We start from the raw sequence: 18,911 nt of genomic DNA, 5'->3' as shown, positions 1-18,911 counted from the left end.
AGTTGTGCAGAAGATGGATCATAGGAACGTGTATGATATACCAGAACTAGACCCAAGTGACAACGACGTCGACAATGTGGCTGACCAACGTTTAGAATCTTCAATGGAAAATGATGCGGAAACACTTCGAGATACAAATGTTATACAAGAACCGTTTCAAATAGAAGGAGTGTCTTCAGTCGAAATACCGATTCAGTCAATTACAATTGACCTCGGTGATCTTCCCTGATACGATGTTGCAGTGGGCCCTAGCAACGCCGATGATGCAGTTATAGAGGAGGAGGAGGAAGAAGATTGGGAGACCGAGAGTGATGATAGCGACGATAACGAAAGTTATTATAGTTCAGATGATGAATAATGAATTTATTTGTAAATTGATTATGTTAGTGTATTCATTTTGTGTAATACAAATCTTTGAATATATGTAGTTGTCCATATGTAGTTGTGTATTCATTCTCCATATTTCATCACAAACTTCATTGGAATGTCAATACTTTAGTCAGTACTTATTACGACCCCATGCTTGTTGATTGGTTTTTATTTATTTATTTATTTATTCATGCCTTAAGGCCTCTTCAATTATTATTTTTTTCTTTTGAGATATAGTTATTTCTTCATGTTTAAACAGAAAATTTAAGTTATTTCTCCAATATTAGTTGTGTGCCACTTATTTTTCTTCACTTTGGTTCATGATTAGTGGCATCAATCTAGTCAAACCGATAAATTCGGTCGATTCAAATCTTAATTATCAATTTAGTTTGGTTTTGATGAAGAAATACAAAGCCTTTCCAAAAAATACAAAGCATAAAAAATGATGAATACAAAACCTTTCCCAAAAATACAAAGCATACACAATTTGAATTAAAGGAGGAGTTATGGCGCCAAATCCTTGCGCGACGAAGACACATTATCGTCGCGCAAAAATACCATACGCGACGCAAAAAAATGCGTCGCGTAAATTTTGCGCGACGAACAAATCTCGTCGCAATAGTTTTCGCGACGAACATGAATGCGTCGCATATGGGTTTTTTGCGCGACGACAAGAAGAACTTCGTCGCGCAAATATATATTAGGTTACGTTATAGTATAATATATACACACATATATATTTCAAATTGGCGATCGAAGTAGTTCATTGTATTCATATGGAGTGTAGGACTGTTGGTGCAAAAAATCATCAACATCGGAGTTCAAATAACCGTTCAATCATTACTTTTTATTTAGAACCGTCGAAAAGTTTTACCCCGTTACTTAATCTCTGAATGTTTTTTTGGGGCGAATTTTGCTATCCATGATCTCGAATTATAAAAAAACAAGTTTGACGGCTGGATGGCTGAAACTAGTTTCGTAGACTGCGTGTGCTATCAAAATCGTATATTCACCAAAAACTCAAAAATTTGTTCATACATTTGTCAAAATGTAACTTAACGTTTATGTGGTATCCCCTAGTGTAAAAATCTGAAATTGAAGATCAAATTTAGTCATTGTATTCATATAGGGTCAACAAATGTTGCTGCAAAAAATGATCAAAATCGGAATTAAAAAAACCGTTAAATCATGACTTTTCATTTATAACCGTCGAAATATTTTGTCCCGTTTTCTGATATCTGAATATTTGGTCGTTTTGATTTTTGGCGTATACGATCTCCAAGTATAAAAAAATAAGTTTGCCGGTTGGATCATTGAAACTATTTTAGAGTTTAGGGTTTAGGGCTTAGGGCTTAGGGCTTACGGCTTAGGGTTTACATTTTAGGGTTTAGGTTTTGCGCGACGAATAACATTCATTTCGTCGGGCAAAGTGAAAGTCATAAAGATTGCATGACGGATACGGTTACATTCGTCGCGCAATCTGGGACACACAGTTCACCCCTCCATCCCTTTTGAACACTTGGTGAAAATTTCAGAATGAAATTCTGAACTAGCGCGACGAACAGAATATAAACGTCGCGCAATACAAGTCTATTCGTCGCGCAATCCCTCGACCTCTGAACACTTAGCGAAAACTTCAACCGAATGACAATCTCGAACTCGCGCGACGGATTACATGACTTCGTCGCGCAAAAGGCAAAGGCCCTTCATTTTCAGCCAAACCCTAAACCCCAAAATTTTGGCAGCCAGAAGTGTTTTGGGCGACGAACTAAGGTGTTTCCGTCGCGCAAGGTTCATTAATGCCATTTTGCGCGACAGATATTGCGCGACGCGTACTTACTTCGTCGCGCAAAAGGCACAGACCCTTCAGTTTCAGCCTCCCGCTAAACCCTAAATCCCAAAATTTTGGCGGCCAGAATGTGGTTTGCGCGACGAAGCGAGTTGTTTCCGTCGCGCAAGGTTCATTAATGCCATTTTGCGCGACGATATTTCCGTCGCGCAAGATTCATTAATGCGATTTTGCGCGACGGATTTATGGTTCGTCGCGCAAAGTCGAATAAATCTGCAGAAACGACCCGAGCCTCCTTCTTTCCCATTTATGGTTTTCCTCCTTCTTCCCCATCTCTCTCCGCCGTCGCCTCCGCCCTCTCTCTCCGTTCGTACCTCAGCCACCTCCCTGCCGTCACCTCAGCCGCCTCCTTGCCGTCGCCGCCTCCCTGCCGTCGCGTTTCGTCGGTTTTTCCCGAATCTTCGCCGCCGATTTCTCTCTCCTCCGGCCACCATTTCCGACGCCTGAGGTATGATTTCTCGACTATTTTTTGTGCTCTAGCTGATGGTTGGTTAGGATTTACTGAATTTTTGCTGTAGGAAATACGAATTAAAACCTAGGTTTTGGCCAGTTTGAGAATGTCAAATCCGGCCACTTACGGCCATTTTTCGGGGTCGGTCCGAGAACAAAAGTGGCTCCAATTAATGTTTTTAACCTAGGGTAGGAACCTTGGCCCTTAGTTTTTAGAATTTTCCGGCGAATTTTATCGCTTTGGACACCCACGCACTGCCGGCGCGTGTGGTGGCGGGTGGGATACTGTGGCAGTGGGGCATTGGGTCCCAAAGCAATCCCCTGTTTGTCACGAGCGCGTAGGTTTGCTCGGATTTGAATTTGGTTGCCGTTTGAGTCTTGATCGGATTTCGCCTATTGTGCGATTTCCAGGTTTGATATGTTCGGACCGTTGGATCGAACTGAAACTCACGTAGTTGTACCTTTGTGTTTCTAGGATCGTTTAGGATTCGACCGATCGTTGATCGGAGTCCCGGATACTCCGAAATTCCAAACCCTAGGTCAGGCTATGCTTTTAATTAATTAGTTTAAATTCTGAATGAAATTATATGTGCAGATGTCAGACTTGATTAGACGTGGTAGGTCGATGACGACTGCACCGAGTTCGGATCCCCCGGCTCAGTCGGCATCTGCTGCCACTGCTCCTGCTTTGCTGGACCACGTGGTGGTTGGTCCCGGGGCGTCCCAGGCGCTGTGTCATCTGCGTCATCCGTGGCGCAGCCAGCTAGTGCTAGGCGGCGGCACCGGCCCACCGACACCATCGACACGACATCGACCGACGGTACTGGTGCCTCGGGATCACAGCCAGGTATAACTACACTTTTGTATTGTTAATTTTATATTGAAATTTGACAATGTTTTTTTTATTTAACATTAATACCTTCTTTCTTTGCAGCGAAGAAGAACACCCGAGGACCGTGTCGTCAGCTGAAGACGGCGAAGGTTACCCGGGTGACCAACAGTCGTATCAGCATCGGATACGACGAGCGCCATCGGGCTGCACCGACGGCGGAGTTGCATAGCTCCTTGGCCCACGACATTGGCCACGTCATGCGGACCCATTGCCCGATGCAATGGAAGTCTTGGAGGGTCATGCCTGACGAGATCAAGGCGGAGGTTCGCGGCCAGTTGTCGGTATGTACCTTACATTTTCATTATTTTTCTTTAAAATTGTGTATATTTCTATTACTTAACGTATCTAATTAATTGATTGCAGACGAACTATAACTTGGAGGATCTCGACGAAGAGTCGTTGACGTACGTCAACAGACTCTTCGCTGAGAGGTACAAGCAGTGGAAGAGCAACTTGCACCACCATTTTCAGGCCTATGATGATCCGCAAGTCGCTCTTCAGGAGGGTTGCCCGAAGGAGCTTGAGGGGCGGGAGGATAGTTGGGAGTGGCTCTGCGCTCATTTTCAAGCGCCCGAATTTGCGGTATTTTTTTAATTATATTTGTTTAATTATTACTTATTACTTATTAATGTTTATTTTATTTTTTTATTTCATTATTATTTAATTTTTTATATTTTAACTAATACGTTTCATTTTTTGTATAACAGAATAAAGCCCAAGTGAATAAGGGTAATAGGAAGAAGAAGACCCTTCTCCACCATTCCGGCTCCAGACCCTTTTCGTATAGGATGGATGCACGGCGTCGGGTAATAATCACAAAATTTTTATTTCATTTTTAATGTCATTTTTATTAATTTATTTTTTTCATACTAATATTTTTCTTCTCTTGTTCAATTTAGGAGGGGTCCAAGTTCCCAGAGATCGACGTCTTTGGTGACGTTTATGTTCGACCCGGGAATGAGTTGGCCGAGTCCCTTCATGTAAGTATTATTTAATTTTAATTCTTATGTTACGCATTCAATTTATATGCATGTTTTAATTTATATTTTATGTTATGTTCAACAGACGACGATGGTGGAGAGGAGCCAGTTGGTTCTTCAGGCGTCCGCCTCCCAGCTTTCTCCCGAGACTCCGATCGAGTCTGTGACTCCTCCACAGGATGCTGGATTTCAGATCTTGACGGAGACGTTGGATCAGACTCTCGGGAGGAGGCCGGGGGCATATTGTCGAGGGATGGGGAATGCCCGGCGGAGGGAACCCCGACCTCGTTCATCGGCGCAGTCAAACAGTCAGGTCACTGCTTTGACAACACAGGTGGCCACTCTTCAGAGCCAGATGTCGGTCATTCTGCAGTCCCTCGCACAGTCCGGCATTCCAGTCCGCATTTTGATGCGCCCACCTCCGAGCCCGTCCATCCCGGGCATCCCCACCAGACCACTGCCCCGGTGAACGCCCCGACCTCTGATTCGCATACTGGCGACGACTCGGTTGATTTTGATTCATTATTTGATTAGTGTATTTATTTTATTTGTAATACATTTATTTTATTTTATAACAAAATTTTATTCTAATTTATTTTTATTGCAATTTCATTGTTTAATCAATAAAAAAAAACCAATTTTATTTAAAATAAAAAATAAAAAATATAAAAAATATATATATAAAAAAAAATTGTACTATTATGTTTGCGCGACGGCAAATATTTCGTCGCGCAAACCCGCATGTAACAAAAAAAATTAAAAAAATCAACTTTTTTATTACTTTTAATTCTTGCGCGACGAATGCATACGTCTCGCAAACACGTTTTGTGCGACGAAATGTTTCGTCGTGCATCTTCTCTGGCGCGACGACAGAGATTTTCGTCGCGCAAATATATGAGCGACGAAGGCTTTCTCATCGCGCGAATGGTTCTGCGGCGAACATCTACGTCTCCTGAACACGTTTTGCGACACGAATTAGTTTTCGTCGCGCAATTCCAGTCGTCGCGCAAATATATGTGCAACGAATAATTGATCGTCGCGCAAATTTTATGCGACGAACAGTTGTTTCGTCTCCATACCGTTGGTGCAACGATGGTTTACCCGTCGCACAGTTTTGCGCGACGAATTGTTATACCTCGTCGCGCAAAGGCTTTCTTCACGATCTTCGCGCGACGAAAAATGCGCGACGAATTGTTTGTCGCGCTGAAGTTAGTGCGACAAAATGAGCCTTTGCGCGACGTTTTTTTATTCGTCGCGCAAAGAGTAAACTGTAGTAGTGCTAAGTGATTCACGAACGTCCTCCAACTGGAATTACTTCAAAATTCGTCCATTTGATTATGTTTTGCTCCAAAGGAAGTTCGACAGTCCTATAGTGGAAATATAATTCAAGTATCAAAATTCTTCCAAAATATGAACCAAAATATATTAAAAATAGGGTTAAATATATAATATAAAATCTACTCATCATATAGCATTCTTAAAAATACAAGTTCAACCTTGATTTTTCTGCTAAAGTTCATTTCATATATATCTCCATAAATATATAAGAAAAATTTAGCCCACGGTATTTTCAAATTCTGGATCCGTCCCTGTGCGCAAGCGAGTCGTCTTCTTCGTATAACATGCTTGTCATCCCAAATCACCTTGCCGCAAATCAAACCAGCTGCTATCTTCTTGTAACCCTCCAATCTCTCTCTCTCTCTCTCTCTCTCTCTCTCTCTCTCAATATTTTTTTTTATCTTTCTTTCTAATTTTGTTTTGATACTGGGTTATACTTTGGAAAATCTTATGGTATTCATATGCTTTTACCTTGTGGGTTGTTGGTTTGCGTAAAACAAAAGAAGAAGATGTGTTTCAGTATTGTATTTGTGTGGGTTTTATTGGAGATTTGGGTAGGCTTACAAGACTTAGTCCAAGTCAACCCAATCCTAGCTAATCCTTGTGATTAGTCCTGTCCTAACCAATTTCATGTAACAAACGAGAGCTTAAAGTCATCCAGAAGCCAAACTCTAGCCGTTAAGCAGTCCTTTTTTCGTGCGGAACAAATAATATACAGCTTCCAAAGAATATTCAACGTCTAAACAAAGAAAGATCAGTCAATGCCCAAACTAATTAACCAATGACTTATGCCCCAAGTCCTGACTTAATATAAAATACACCCACTTCAACGACAAGGCCACCATCAGACACAAAACAAAACAAAACTCGAAAGATTTCCGACTGCGTTTGAGCCATATCCATCCATGTCTGGCCTCCTCCAATACAACTTCTTTCCCACAGATTTCTTCTACCCTCGACCGCTACCCGTCAACTGCGACAGTGACGCTACCAATAAAGCTCTTGTGCCAGTTCAAAATCGTCAAAGAAAGGCCGGAGAAGATCGAGTTGATGATCAACAATGGGCTAATGTAATGGTTCGTCTTCATTACAACATGGGCGAGGATCACAATAAATTTTGCCAAGAAGCCTCTTCTTCAACAGGGCTACTTTCTCCCTGTGTGGCGATCAAGAAGCGTAAGCCAAGGTTGGATGTGTAGATCGACCGACTATACTGCTGGGCTGTGCATTTGATTCTTTACTATTTACTTACACATTCGTCTTCCCGTGCCTACAAAATATATGTTGCGACGTTGTCTCAAACTATAAAGTTATACCCACTCCAAAAAAAAAACCAATGAAGTCATACTTCTATGAAAATTTTCTCTACGTTGTAAATTGTATATTTATTTTCTCATTCGCCATGCCCAATTCTAAGAAATTCGCAGTGGAGGAACATTCTGATTTCATACTTTAAGGGCTTCTCAGAAAATCCATTTTTTAAGCAAACAAAACTACATAAGAACTTTCTTTGAATAAACAATAATAAAAATAATAAAAACTTTAAAATATATGTACATATTTAGTCCATTCCCTCTCATCTAAGGACCTGAAAATGAGGTCATATGAGGACCTATTTGATAAAGGCCCTTGGATTAATCCAATAACACATATAATTAGTAATTTAAACCCTCACTCATGCTCCATATTTTACCAAAACAAACACCAATTATTCCAATTAAAAAACAAAGATGGAAACAATATTCAAAGTTCTTTTTTTTCTTTCATTTTTTGGTTTTTGAAATTGCAGAGAGATGGGTAGCGAAAAAGGAGTTGAGGAAGTGAGATCCATCAATGTTGTTGCGGGTGGGGGGAAGAGTGCGGTGGTGGGTGAATAGAGGGGAGCAATTGCTATGATGGGTGGGTGGCGGTGTGGGGGTGTGGCTTGGGCATGGGGTTTGGGAGTTCGTAGTTGCTGGCGTGGCTGGACCTCTGTGGCCAACAATGGTACCTCAAATCAAAGCCTTGGTGACTACTGTACATGTTGAATTTTTTTTTTTTTAAATATAAAAAGATCTACTTCCTAGCTAGGATTAATATGTTTTTTTTTTTTTTTTTTTTTTTGCAACTCGTGGACTTTACCTCCTTAGTAGCCTTTGTACTGAAAGCAAAAAAATCTATTTTAGAGGCCATGCTTCTTAGTTTGTTTTTAGAATTTGAAACTGCGTTGATTTTTTGTTTTTGCTTTTTTTCTTTTTGGGTGAGTAAGGCTAATTGGAGATGACAAGACCCGTCCTTAATTTTTTGGAATCCGTGATGGACTCTGCGGTTTTTCCGACATCTAACAAAAGCCGGCCCCACTTACTAAAAACATCCTCCTTCCCTGAAAAATGAACTTACCAAATTTTTCACTTGTCAAAAACAACAGAATAACAACTAACTGACAGCACACACAATGCAGTAGTATACAGAAATTACAAAATGGGTCTCTGACTTCATAAACAATTCTTTAATACAATGTACTAGAACAGATCGAACAAAACTCAAACAGATGAATTTGCGGCTGCACCTAGGTTGCCTACGTACCCTTAAAAAGGGATCAAGCCACACGTAGTTCTTCCGACTAAAAAGGATCACAATTCGAAAAATATACAGATATTGTACAAGTAAAACCAACAATTAAATTTAGATTTATTCTCAACTTCAATTTCCAAAGGCATAAAACTAAATATTTTATAAATTCCTTTCTCCCCATGATTCATAACTCAAAACCATTTCCCTATAAAAACTCACATGTACTATACATAACTCTTTTAAAACTAACCATTTACTCTGAAACTCCAATTACTTTTCCAAAATCATTTATTTCCCGCAACCATACCCTATCCAAGGCGTATATTGCAAAACAACACTGTCTAAACATCAAAACAATGATCACACCCGTGCAGAGCACTCACCATGCACATACTCAAGAAACTCCAACCCGAAAACGGATCCACAAATTTTTTCACATATATAAATGAATATATATATATATATTCTCCCTACACCATCATCATGTACCAGGGGACGAGCCGTCCAACTGGGGGACTGGGCTCCCAGACAAGCACAATAGAATCAACAATACTCGTGCAGCTGTATTAAGTCTTATGCAGGCAGACTGTCCAGCCAAGGGCCTACGAAACACCCCAACAAGGGTGCTCGGGTTCCGACATATTCAAGTATCCATATCCACGGTTTCCAATATCATTGTTCAAGGGAGGTATATATCATGGTGCACGTCATGTACCGGGGGAAAATAATCCAATCGGGAAATTGTTTGACTAGACCACATGGAAGAATCCTCAATAACCATGTGCCTAGGGAACGAGTCGTCCAACCGAGCACTGGGCTCCCAGACAAGCACAACAGAATCCTCAATTCTCGTGTAGCTGAACTAAGTCTTATGCATGCAAATTGCCTTGCCAAGGGCCTACGGCACACCCAGCCAAGGGTGCATGGTTTCCAATATATCCAATATCCATAATTTCCTAGGTATGCATTGTTTCCAAGTATTAGTATCCAAGTACCAGTATCCAAGGGGAGGTACATATGATGGCATGTAACCCATAGCCAAAATCTGAAATCCACTTTCATCAACCCATATATATATAATATAAAATAATATACCCTCTCTTAATTCAATTTTTTTTCCAATTCTCAATACTCAAATGTACCTAAATATTTATTCATAGTATAGAAAATAAAATCTCAAAAGCATAAATTCCATAAGACCTAAAAAATATCATTCAAATAATAATCAAAACTTTCTTACACATGCAATTTCCATAAAACATTTTCATAATTGAACCCAGTATCACCCAATCCATATATTTTAATAATAACCATAATAATAGTAACTATGTATTCTCTATAATTCTCAAGTCACATTGTAAAAGACGAAACAAATCTAATAACACATTTTTATAATTCCATTAAGCAAGTACTAATTTCCAAACCATTCAATTTTCCACAATCAAATTCAAATTCTAGTCGCACATAAATATCGTCATTCAACATCAAATCATGCATCAATTCACACCATCCTCACAACCCAATTTGTATCACAAATAAACACACACATTAATGTACATACATTCCAAAATTTTGAAAGCAATGCATACTTAAAACAATTGTCCAACCATCATAACTCAGTAATCAACCTCAACCACGAATTAAATTCAAAACCCTAGTTACTAGAAACTTAACGTGTGTACACAACTTTAGAAAGGTCCTAAGGCCATTCTAGTACTTTCCCCAAAGGACGAGACGGTCTCAAAAGACCCGGTAACCGGTTTATATAACCCCAAATTCATTGACTCGGAGTATCCGGGACACTGATTCTTGATCCACAAGTTTTCACATGATCCTAGAGATATGAGGAACGACATATTTGAAGTTGGGACCGATCGAGCGGTTTGAACCGATCGAACCCAGATATCTCATATTGGGTGCAATATTCGTTTGACTATCAAACGATAACCAATTCCAAATCCGAGCATACCGTCTTACTCAGGACGACAAGGAGAACATTTTAGAACTTAATGGGTCGTCACACAGTGGCCCACGAGCTGCCACCCTTCGCGGGCAAGGTGTGGGTGTCTTGATAAATTTTTGGCAATGGAAATGTCTCGAAATACCCTACAATACCTATACCAATACGTTTATTGCACCTAGGGGTGCATTTTTGTTTCTTGGACTACGGCCAAAAAGTGCCCGGAGTGGCCAAAAAATCAACTCAACCGTAGGAGAATTTCTAGGTTTTAGGTTGAGTTTCCAAACCCCAAAATCAATCCTCATAACCTACATAAACAGCAAGAACACGCGGAGAGGATCAGATTTCATACTTGGATTGACAAAAATTATTGCCCGAGCCGCCTGAAATGGTGTAAGAAAAACCAGGAACTATCGAGCCTTTTTTAAGCTCTCGCTGAAGTTGGAAGGCCTGGGTTCGTTAGAACAGGTGGGGGATGGGAATAGGAGGCCAGCTCGGTTCTTTTGGGTCTAGTCTCGTGGCTAAGCTAGCTAGATGGCGCCGCTCCACTCCTTGGAGCCCACGACTGTCGCGTAGAGAGAGAGAGAGAGAGAGAGAGAGAGAGAGAGAGAGAGAGAGAAAGACAGAGGAGAGAGAGTGACATGTGGGGAGGGGAGAGAGAGATAGAGAGAGAGAGAGAGAGAGAGAGAGAGAGAGAGAGTAACGTGAGGGGAGGGGGAAGGAGAGAGAGAGAGAGAGAGAGAGAGAGGGAGAATCGGGTATTTAGAGATTTTTGCCAAATTTCAAAATTTCCTCTACGTCCTTTCTGTTTTTAGACCTTTACTGGCTCGTTACAGCTCGGAATTTAGTAGTGCCACCTGTCTACGGATTTGTATCGGCGAGCTCTACGTAATAGTCCCACTTAATTCCCCAAAATCCTTCCGGATTAAAAAGTGACTAAAGTGACCTTACCCCAAGGACAAAATTATAATTCATAATTAGAAATAAATTGAATAAAATAATTAAATTGGGTCGGGGGTGTTACAGGAGCCGTCAATGTAGGGTCCAACAAGGTGCAGGTGGTGGGAGAAGTTGAGAGATTGAATGTGAATCCTTAATTTTAATATTAATTTTCTTTTTTTAAAAAAAATTAGAATAAGTAGGTAAATTTTTTTTTTTTAGGGTGGTAAAATAGGGAGTGTGAGTGAGGATTTAACCATTAATTATATGCACCATTAAATTTATCCAAGGGCTTTTATCAAATAGGTCCTCATAGAACCTCATTTTTAAGTTCTTAAGTGAGCAGGCCTGATATTTAGTCTATATTATTATTATGCATTGTATTTAGTCCAATTTTTAATATATTTAATCTAAGATATGCCGTTGAATAATTATTTCACGTCCGACTTCACCAAACCCGGCCCGCATGATCATTTTTGTTGAGACATATTTCAGTAGGGGTGGGCACGGTTCGGTTTGGACCGGTTTTTGCCTCAAATTAGAACCGATCCAATACTATTCATCCGGTTTGGTTCGGTTCGGTTTTAATTAAAAAAATTTCAAAAACTGTCCGGTTCGGTTTGAACCGGTTTCGGTCCGGTTCCGGTTCGGTTCGGTTTTGAACCGGATTATAAAAATTATTTTTTAAAATTACTTTTTAATACAATTCTCAACTGAAATATTTTTTTTTACTTGAAAATTAACAAATTATTCAATTTCATATAAAAAATAAATATTAAAGTGAGAAAATAGAGATATTTTGACATTGAACTTGGATAAATATTATGTTTTTTTTAGTGAAATTAAAAATATAGCATTAAATATAAATATATATATTGAAATTATATATTTTTTTAGTTTCACCGGTTCGGTTCGGCCCGGTTCGGTTTTTGAAGACATGGAACCGGATCCGGAACCGGTCCAAACCGGTCCGGTTCGGTTTTTGACCGGTTTTTGACTTTTTGGTCAACTCGGTTTTTTTCCGGTTTGGTTCGGTGCGGTTTGGTTTGGATTTCCGGTTCGCCGGTTTGAGTGCCCACCCCTATATTTCAGGTCGAGACAAACCCGAATCATGTCTATTTCCTAACATGATTTAGCCCAAGCTCGACCCAAACTCGAAATTCCAAACCCGCCTCGTTGTATATAATACATATATAATAAAGACTGTATGTTTTTGTATATGAGGGTGAGTTTGTGGAGCAGAGATTAAGGGCTTTGGTATCCTATTAAAAAAAAAGAATTCAAAAATCATGATTTGTTTAAAACATGAGTTTTTAGTACAGAGAGAGAGAGGAACTGTAAAACCTCACTTTTTTGTTTTTAAAAGTGGGCAATTTTTAAGTTGTTTTGAGTTGGGCTTTACCAAACGCAAATTATGGGCTTTGGAATCAAAAATTGTTATTGACTTTAAAAAAAAATGGATCCAAGTAGGATACCAAACGGGCGCTAAATATTTAATGGGGCTTCTTCATGCATCTATATATATAAAGCAAAAGGCAGAGAATGGTGAAACATTCAAAATACCAGAAAATGCGCTTTGTTAATTCAAACATTAAGAATTGAAATTATTAATTAAATGAGGATAATATGGTAAATTCACATTTTTAATATTAAAAAAATTAAAATTAAAAACAAAATAAGATAATAGGTCCTACTTTTATGGAAGATAACTACCCTGTTATCTTTTATTAATTCTAAAAATAAAATTTAAAAAAAAAAAAACCAATTGGCACATGCGTGAGCATGTGTCAAGAGGCTAGTGTTACTTGACTGAAAAAGTTCAAAGGAATTATCTCAATTAAACTAATTAAGCCAATAATTACCAAATAATATTTCATAGCATATTCAATGGTTATTATTCCAAAGTAAAAAAATCCTCCATTTTAGAATATTCTATGTATTTTTTCAAAAAAAAAAAAAAAAAAAGAAGAAGTGGGGTTTTATTATATAAGGACAAATAGGAGAGCACTAAGATAAAATGGTCTAGTCCCTCAAAAATTGGATAAATAGATCCAATCATTGTCAAACAGTGACATAAAATAACTCTTATGTTATTTGCTGAGAGTGACATTGAACAACTCTCGGGTCATTGTCCGACAGTGACGTAAGAGTTATTTCATGTCATTGTCGAATAACGACTAGACTGAATTGTCCAATTTTGGAGACTAAATCATTTTAATGTTTTGTCTTGTGTGAAGGACTTTTTATCATTTTCTAAAGACAATATATATATATATATATATATTATATACATCCGCCAAAATACAATCATCTATAAGGAAAACCAACAAAAAATAAAAGAAGACAAAATTAATTATTACTCAGCTAGCATGGGAACATAGCACCTCCTAGGTACATCACCAATCAAAATCCCAAAACCTATGGCGGTGGCTCCCGGCACGAACGCAACGTGCAAATCTAAACACTGTGGGTTCATGATCACGCGTTGCGCCGACCGCCCCCACACACTCCTATACGTCGCCCAAATTGCCATCTGGACACTAAATCTCACACCCCCAAGCTTTCTATCCCTCTTCATCTTCTTCAACATCCCTTGTTTAAGCGCCGGTTGATCCCCTTCCCAATTCGCCATTCTAAGCCTGAGCCGCACTTGGTTCTTCGTCTTCATAGGCAGACCGAACGGCTCCACCTGCTCGATGGCCAGCGTTCTGTCTTCGTACAGAACAAAGCCTTCGATCCGGTCGAACCAAATTTGAGAGACAAGATTAGGGTTTCCAATTTTCAACTTGACGTCCCATTCGGCCGTCAGGTTTGTTTCAGAGACGTTGAATTTATGGATGGTTAAGGCGGAAAGTTCAACCACGGGGGCTTGGGGGCCTAAAGTAAGCTCCTTCCGTATTAATGGCAAAAATACAACAATGGCAAGAGCGACAAGGGAGAGAAAAATGACAAGGGTGAATTTGGCGATTATTGGTACAGAGGAGACCTTGTCATTACACCTTGTAGGAACATGAGATTTTGAATAAGGGTTGTGTGAAACCGGGAGCAATGGAACCTTGGCTGAGCGCTCAGCGTTTGCATGCTTTGAAATCGGAATCTCCATCACCGACGATGTTGAAGCCATGTTGATGCAGCTTTATATAAAGCTGATCAATATTTAGGGTAAATTGGTGGTCGCATGCATGCAAGAGGAGAGCTCCTTTTCGCAGTGGGCCGCGGCCTCGGGTTTCCCCTGCAAGCGAACCACTATGGCGGAGGCGGTTTTAGTCCTTGCATATGTCGCTAGAGCAAGTTGGAGAGGATGTGCCCAGCTTGGGGTTGGGTCACGGATCTCCAATCCTGCTCAGCTCAGTCGTACATGCGCACGTTCGTTGAGGAGTGCTGGTCCTGGGTTTGCCTGGACCTTGTGCACAAAAACAGCCTGGGAGTTGGATAAGGATCACACATTTGTCTGGTGGAGATTTTTTCCAGCTCCTTTTGGTGACTTTAATACCAAAATTAGATTGGATTTAGATTGAAACTTGAATGGCTTTATAAATCTAATTTAGCTGTTTAGGAAAATATTTTAATGTGATAATCATACCAAAATATTACTCTACCTTTATTACCGAGAAAAGGACCTAGCTTTTAAAAAAGAACTCCACCTCATAAGAAAGTACTTCAATCAGTACCACGTTCATTATTTACATAAGTTGCCATGTGAAATTATCATTCAAATCCGTGAATTAAACTGACTAACCTTTGGTTTATGGTATTTATCTCAAAATTGGTTTGAGGAGAGTTTATGTTCACTACTACAAAAAAGCAAAAAGACGACGGTAAATCACCGTCGTGTATTTGGTTTTTCAATGGTCGTGGAATCCACCGTCATCTTTTCCCTCATAAACCACGACGCTAAATAACCGTCGTTGTTAAACAATACAACGTCATCAAAAAATACAAAACGACGTCTTTGTACTGCAAAAAGATCTAAAAAAAGCAATCGAGGATGATAATAGACGACCAATTCTCTAAAAACACCGTCGTTAAAAAGGGAAAATATGACACATATTAAGAGAACAAAGCCGCAAGATAGACATACAACGACGACAATAAAAATACGCCGACGTTAAATATAATTTTCACGACAATAAAAAATATGACGTCTTTAAATACATTAGAAGACGACGTTATTGATACCTACTACGTCGCACATATAAACACAACCGTCGTACAATTAATTTTCCACTTCGATTTTTCGATAAAAGATGACGTGGAAATAGTTGTCAGTGTCATTATTTACGACGTATGTGTTTCTATAGTAGACGTTGAAAAACTAAACAACGTCAGTTACAAATATATGAGAGTCGTATTAAAAAATTTATACGTCCTATTTTCAGAAACAAACAACGACCATAAATATTAGACGTTGTTAAATACAACAACGTCGGAAAACAATAAAAACAGACGTGTTTAGTCTGCTAAAGTTCTACAACGTCTCTTATTTACAAAAAACCGTCGTGAAATAAATTTTCCACTTCGATTTTTCTAAAAAAGATGACGTGGAAATAGTTGTCAGTGTCATTATTTACGACGTATACATTTATATAGTCGACGTTGTATTTATATGTATTCATTACTCACGACGCACTTAATAATATAGACGACGTTGAACGTCTAAACAACGTCGGTTCCAAATAAATGAGAGCCGTATTACAGAACATATAGACGGCGTAGATTATGATGGGAGCCGTATTACAAATAACGTCGTTTAATTGTTATTAGACGGCGGTTATAATGAATTTCCGTCGGAATTAATTTCGTTCCTCTTCGTTTATAAAAGAACTTGCGACGTGGAAAATGTATGATGACGTCGTATTTTTTAACGTTCAGATTACATATCTCGTTTTTTAGACGTCGGTATTATGGGATTGGAGTCGTGTTATTTTGAATTACATGGCGGTTCTTTATCCTTCACCGACGTGATATCCTGAATAATTGCTTCACAATAGCGTCGTGGTTCTTCATTGTTACGTTGCTTTAAGACGTCGGTAAATATGCTGAATAACTGATTCACAATAACGTCGTGTTTTATTTGAACGTAGAAAGTGAAGAAATCACATTACAATATATTACAAAATTAATGTCATACACTGCCAATTACATAAGCATCATTCAATCCATATATCTTCACACCCATCTCGAATATTTTGACCGCCTAACTCACCTACCAGTTCATCAAATGTGTCAACATTTGGCATCCCTCTAGTAAATGGCTCACACTCAATTATCACATCACCTAATACTTCATCACCAATAACATCATTATATTCTCTACTAGGCATTGATAACACTACCGACCAACCACGATGCATCGGGTCGTCAACAAAAAATATTTGTTTGACTTGAGAAGCCAAAACAAATTGGTCATTCCTATGTCCAATTTTACTCAAATCTACAAGGGTAAATCCAAGTTCGTCGACTACAAGACCAGAACTATCTATCCAATCACACCTAAAGACTGGGATTGTAAACTTTTGGTAGTCAAGGTCCCAAATTTCTTGAATGACACCATAGAAACCCATATTTGAGAGAATTGGGTTTTTATCCTTGGCACTAGCAACTTGCATGGTATGTGCAAGTAAATAAACTCCACTATTTTGAGTTGTCCGCACATCATCTTGTGCCTTGATATTGAATTTAATACCTTTAATAAGATAGCTCCTATATAATGGCACTGACATGTTTGGACCAGCTGCTAGCCACCTTAAATTTTCTGATACGCCATGATTGTCTTCCTCAACTTCACTTTGAACCTGCAAATTAATCATATCTTAATTCATCATAACATATAAATAAGAAGAAAATTAAAAGAGAAATACGTTATTCAACAACATATACCTTGAAGCGTAGCCATTGAATGAAAGTGTTATTGTGCTTATCCTGCAGCCACTTTGTTCTCTTTCTAAATTTTGGATAAGCAGTCTTGATGTGGATCATATGTTGCCTACATGACACGAAAAATTCAAGCATTACGGTCCCAAATATATAAGATAAACATAAGAAATAATTTTAAATGGAAACTTAAAGAATAAAACTCATACGTACTCGATATAAGGTAGGACTTCCTCCGTATTCTCCAAGACATATAGATGTGCTTGATTCAACAGGTCCTGATCAACTACGCTCACTGTGCAACCTGATAATGGCTTTGAAACTCCCATCTTTTGGCTTGAAGGCACTCCAACTGTACTAACATCAGATAAAATGCTGAGTACAAAACTCTACCGCTTCTTCAGCTATATACCGCTCAGCAATGCAACCTTCGGGACGAGTACGATTCTGAACATACCCCTTCAGCACTTTCATATATCTTTCAAACGGATACATCCACCTAAAATATACTGGCCCACATAGACGAACTTCTCTGACAAGATGTACTACTAGATGAACCATGATATCAAAGAATGAAGGGGGAAAGTACTTCTCAAGCAAACACAGAGTAACTACTACATCTTCTTCCAACTTATCTAGCTTGGAAACATCAACAGTCTTTGCACATATAGCATTGAAGAAGAAGCACAAACGAGTTATTGCATACCTTGCAGGCTTCTCCAAAACAGAACGAATTGCCACAGGGAGCAATTGTTGCATTAAGGTATGACAATCATGTGATTTAAGGCCAAGAAGTCTTGAATCTTGTACAGATACAAGATTTTTAATATTTGAAGAATAACCTTCAGGGACCTTCATACCATAGAAAGAATTGCAAACCTCTCTCTTCTCTGCTCTTGACAAATTCCAAGGCCCAGGAGGCAAACGAGTACGTCTTTCTCCATACTCGGGTTGCAAATCAGTTTTGACCCCCATGTTCAATAAATCTAATCGAGCAGCAATCCCATCTTTATTTTTTCCAGGGATCTCCAGCAATGTACCAATGATACTATCGCAAACATTCTTCTCAATGTGCATAACATCTAGGGCATGCCTCACAGGAAGGTATTTCCAATACTCGAGATCAAAGAATATTGATTTCTTCTTCCAACAAACTCTGTCACAATTTTCAACCATATGCAGCACTTCTTCTCCGGTTAATGGCTCTGGAGGTATGCCATATTCAGGTTTCCCATTAAAAGCTGCACGTTGCCTCCTATATGGATGATTGATTGGTAACCATTTTCTATGCCCAATGTAACAAATTTTGTGGCCATTTTTCAACCTGTGACTAGGTGTATCATCGCCGCATATTGGACAAGCTTTATATCCTTTAACAACACAACCAGATAAGTTTCCATAGGCGGGGAAATCATTAATTGTCCACATTAATGCAGCTCTGAGTGTAAAGTATTCTCCATTATGTGCATCATACACTCCTCTAATCCCAACCCACAAGGATTTTAAATCATCAATCAAAGGCTCCAAGTAGACGTCTATATCATTTCCGGGTTGTTTAGGACCGGAAATCAATAAGGTTAACATCATGAACTTTCGTTTCATGCACAGCCATGGAGGGAGATTATATGTAACTAAGATAACCGGCCAACAACTATATCTGCTACTTAGAGAACTGTGGGGATTGTTATCCGATCAGATGAAAGAGCC

General features: G+C 39.1%; 1 protein-coding gene across 1 annotated transcript; it reads right to left on the bottom strand.

The window, feature by feature from the left end:
* On the bottom strand, positions 13,628 to 14,697 carry LOC18783487. Its single transcript, XM_007216450.2, has one exon. The coding sequence runs from the start codon at positions 14,452 to 14,454 to the stop codon at positions 13,687 to 13,689; it is 768 nt and encodes a 255-aa protein (XP_007216512.1). The 5' UTR covers positions 14,455 to 14,697; the 3' UTR covers positions 13,628 to 13,686.

Source organism: Prunus persica, chromosome G7 (genome assembly GCF_000346465.2).
Source record: "Prunus persica cultivar Lovell chromosome G7, Prunus_persica_NCBIv2, whole genome shotgun sequence".
In the NCBI taxonomy this organism is placed as follows: domain Eukaryota; kingdom Viridiplantae; phylum Streptophyta; class Magnoliopsida; order Rosales; family Rosaceae; genus Prunus; species Prunus persica.
This window is presented reverse-complemented; position numbering and strand designations above follow the sequence as displayed.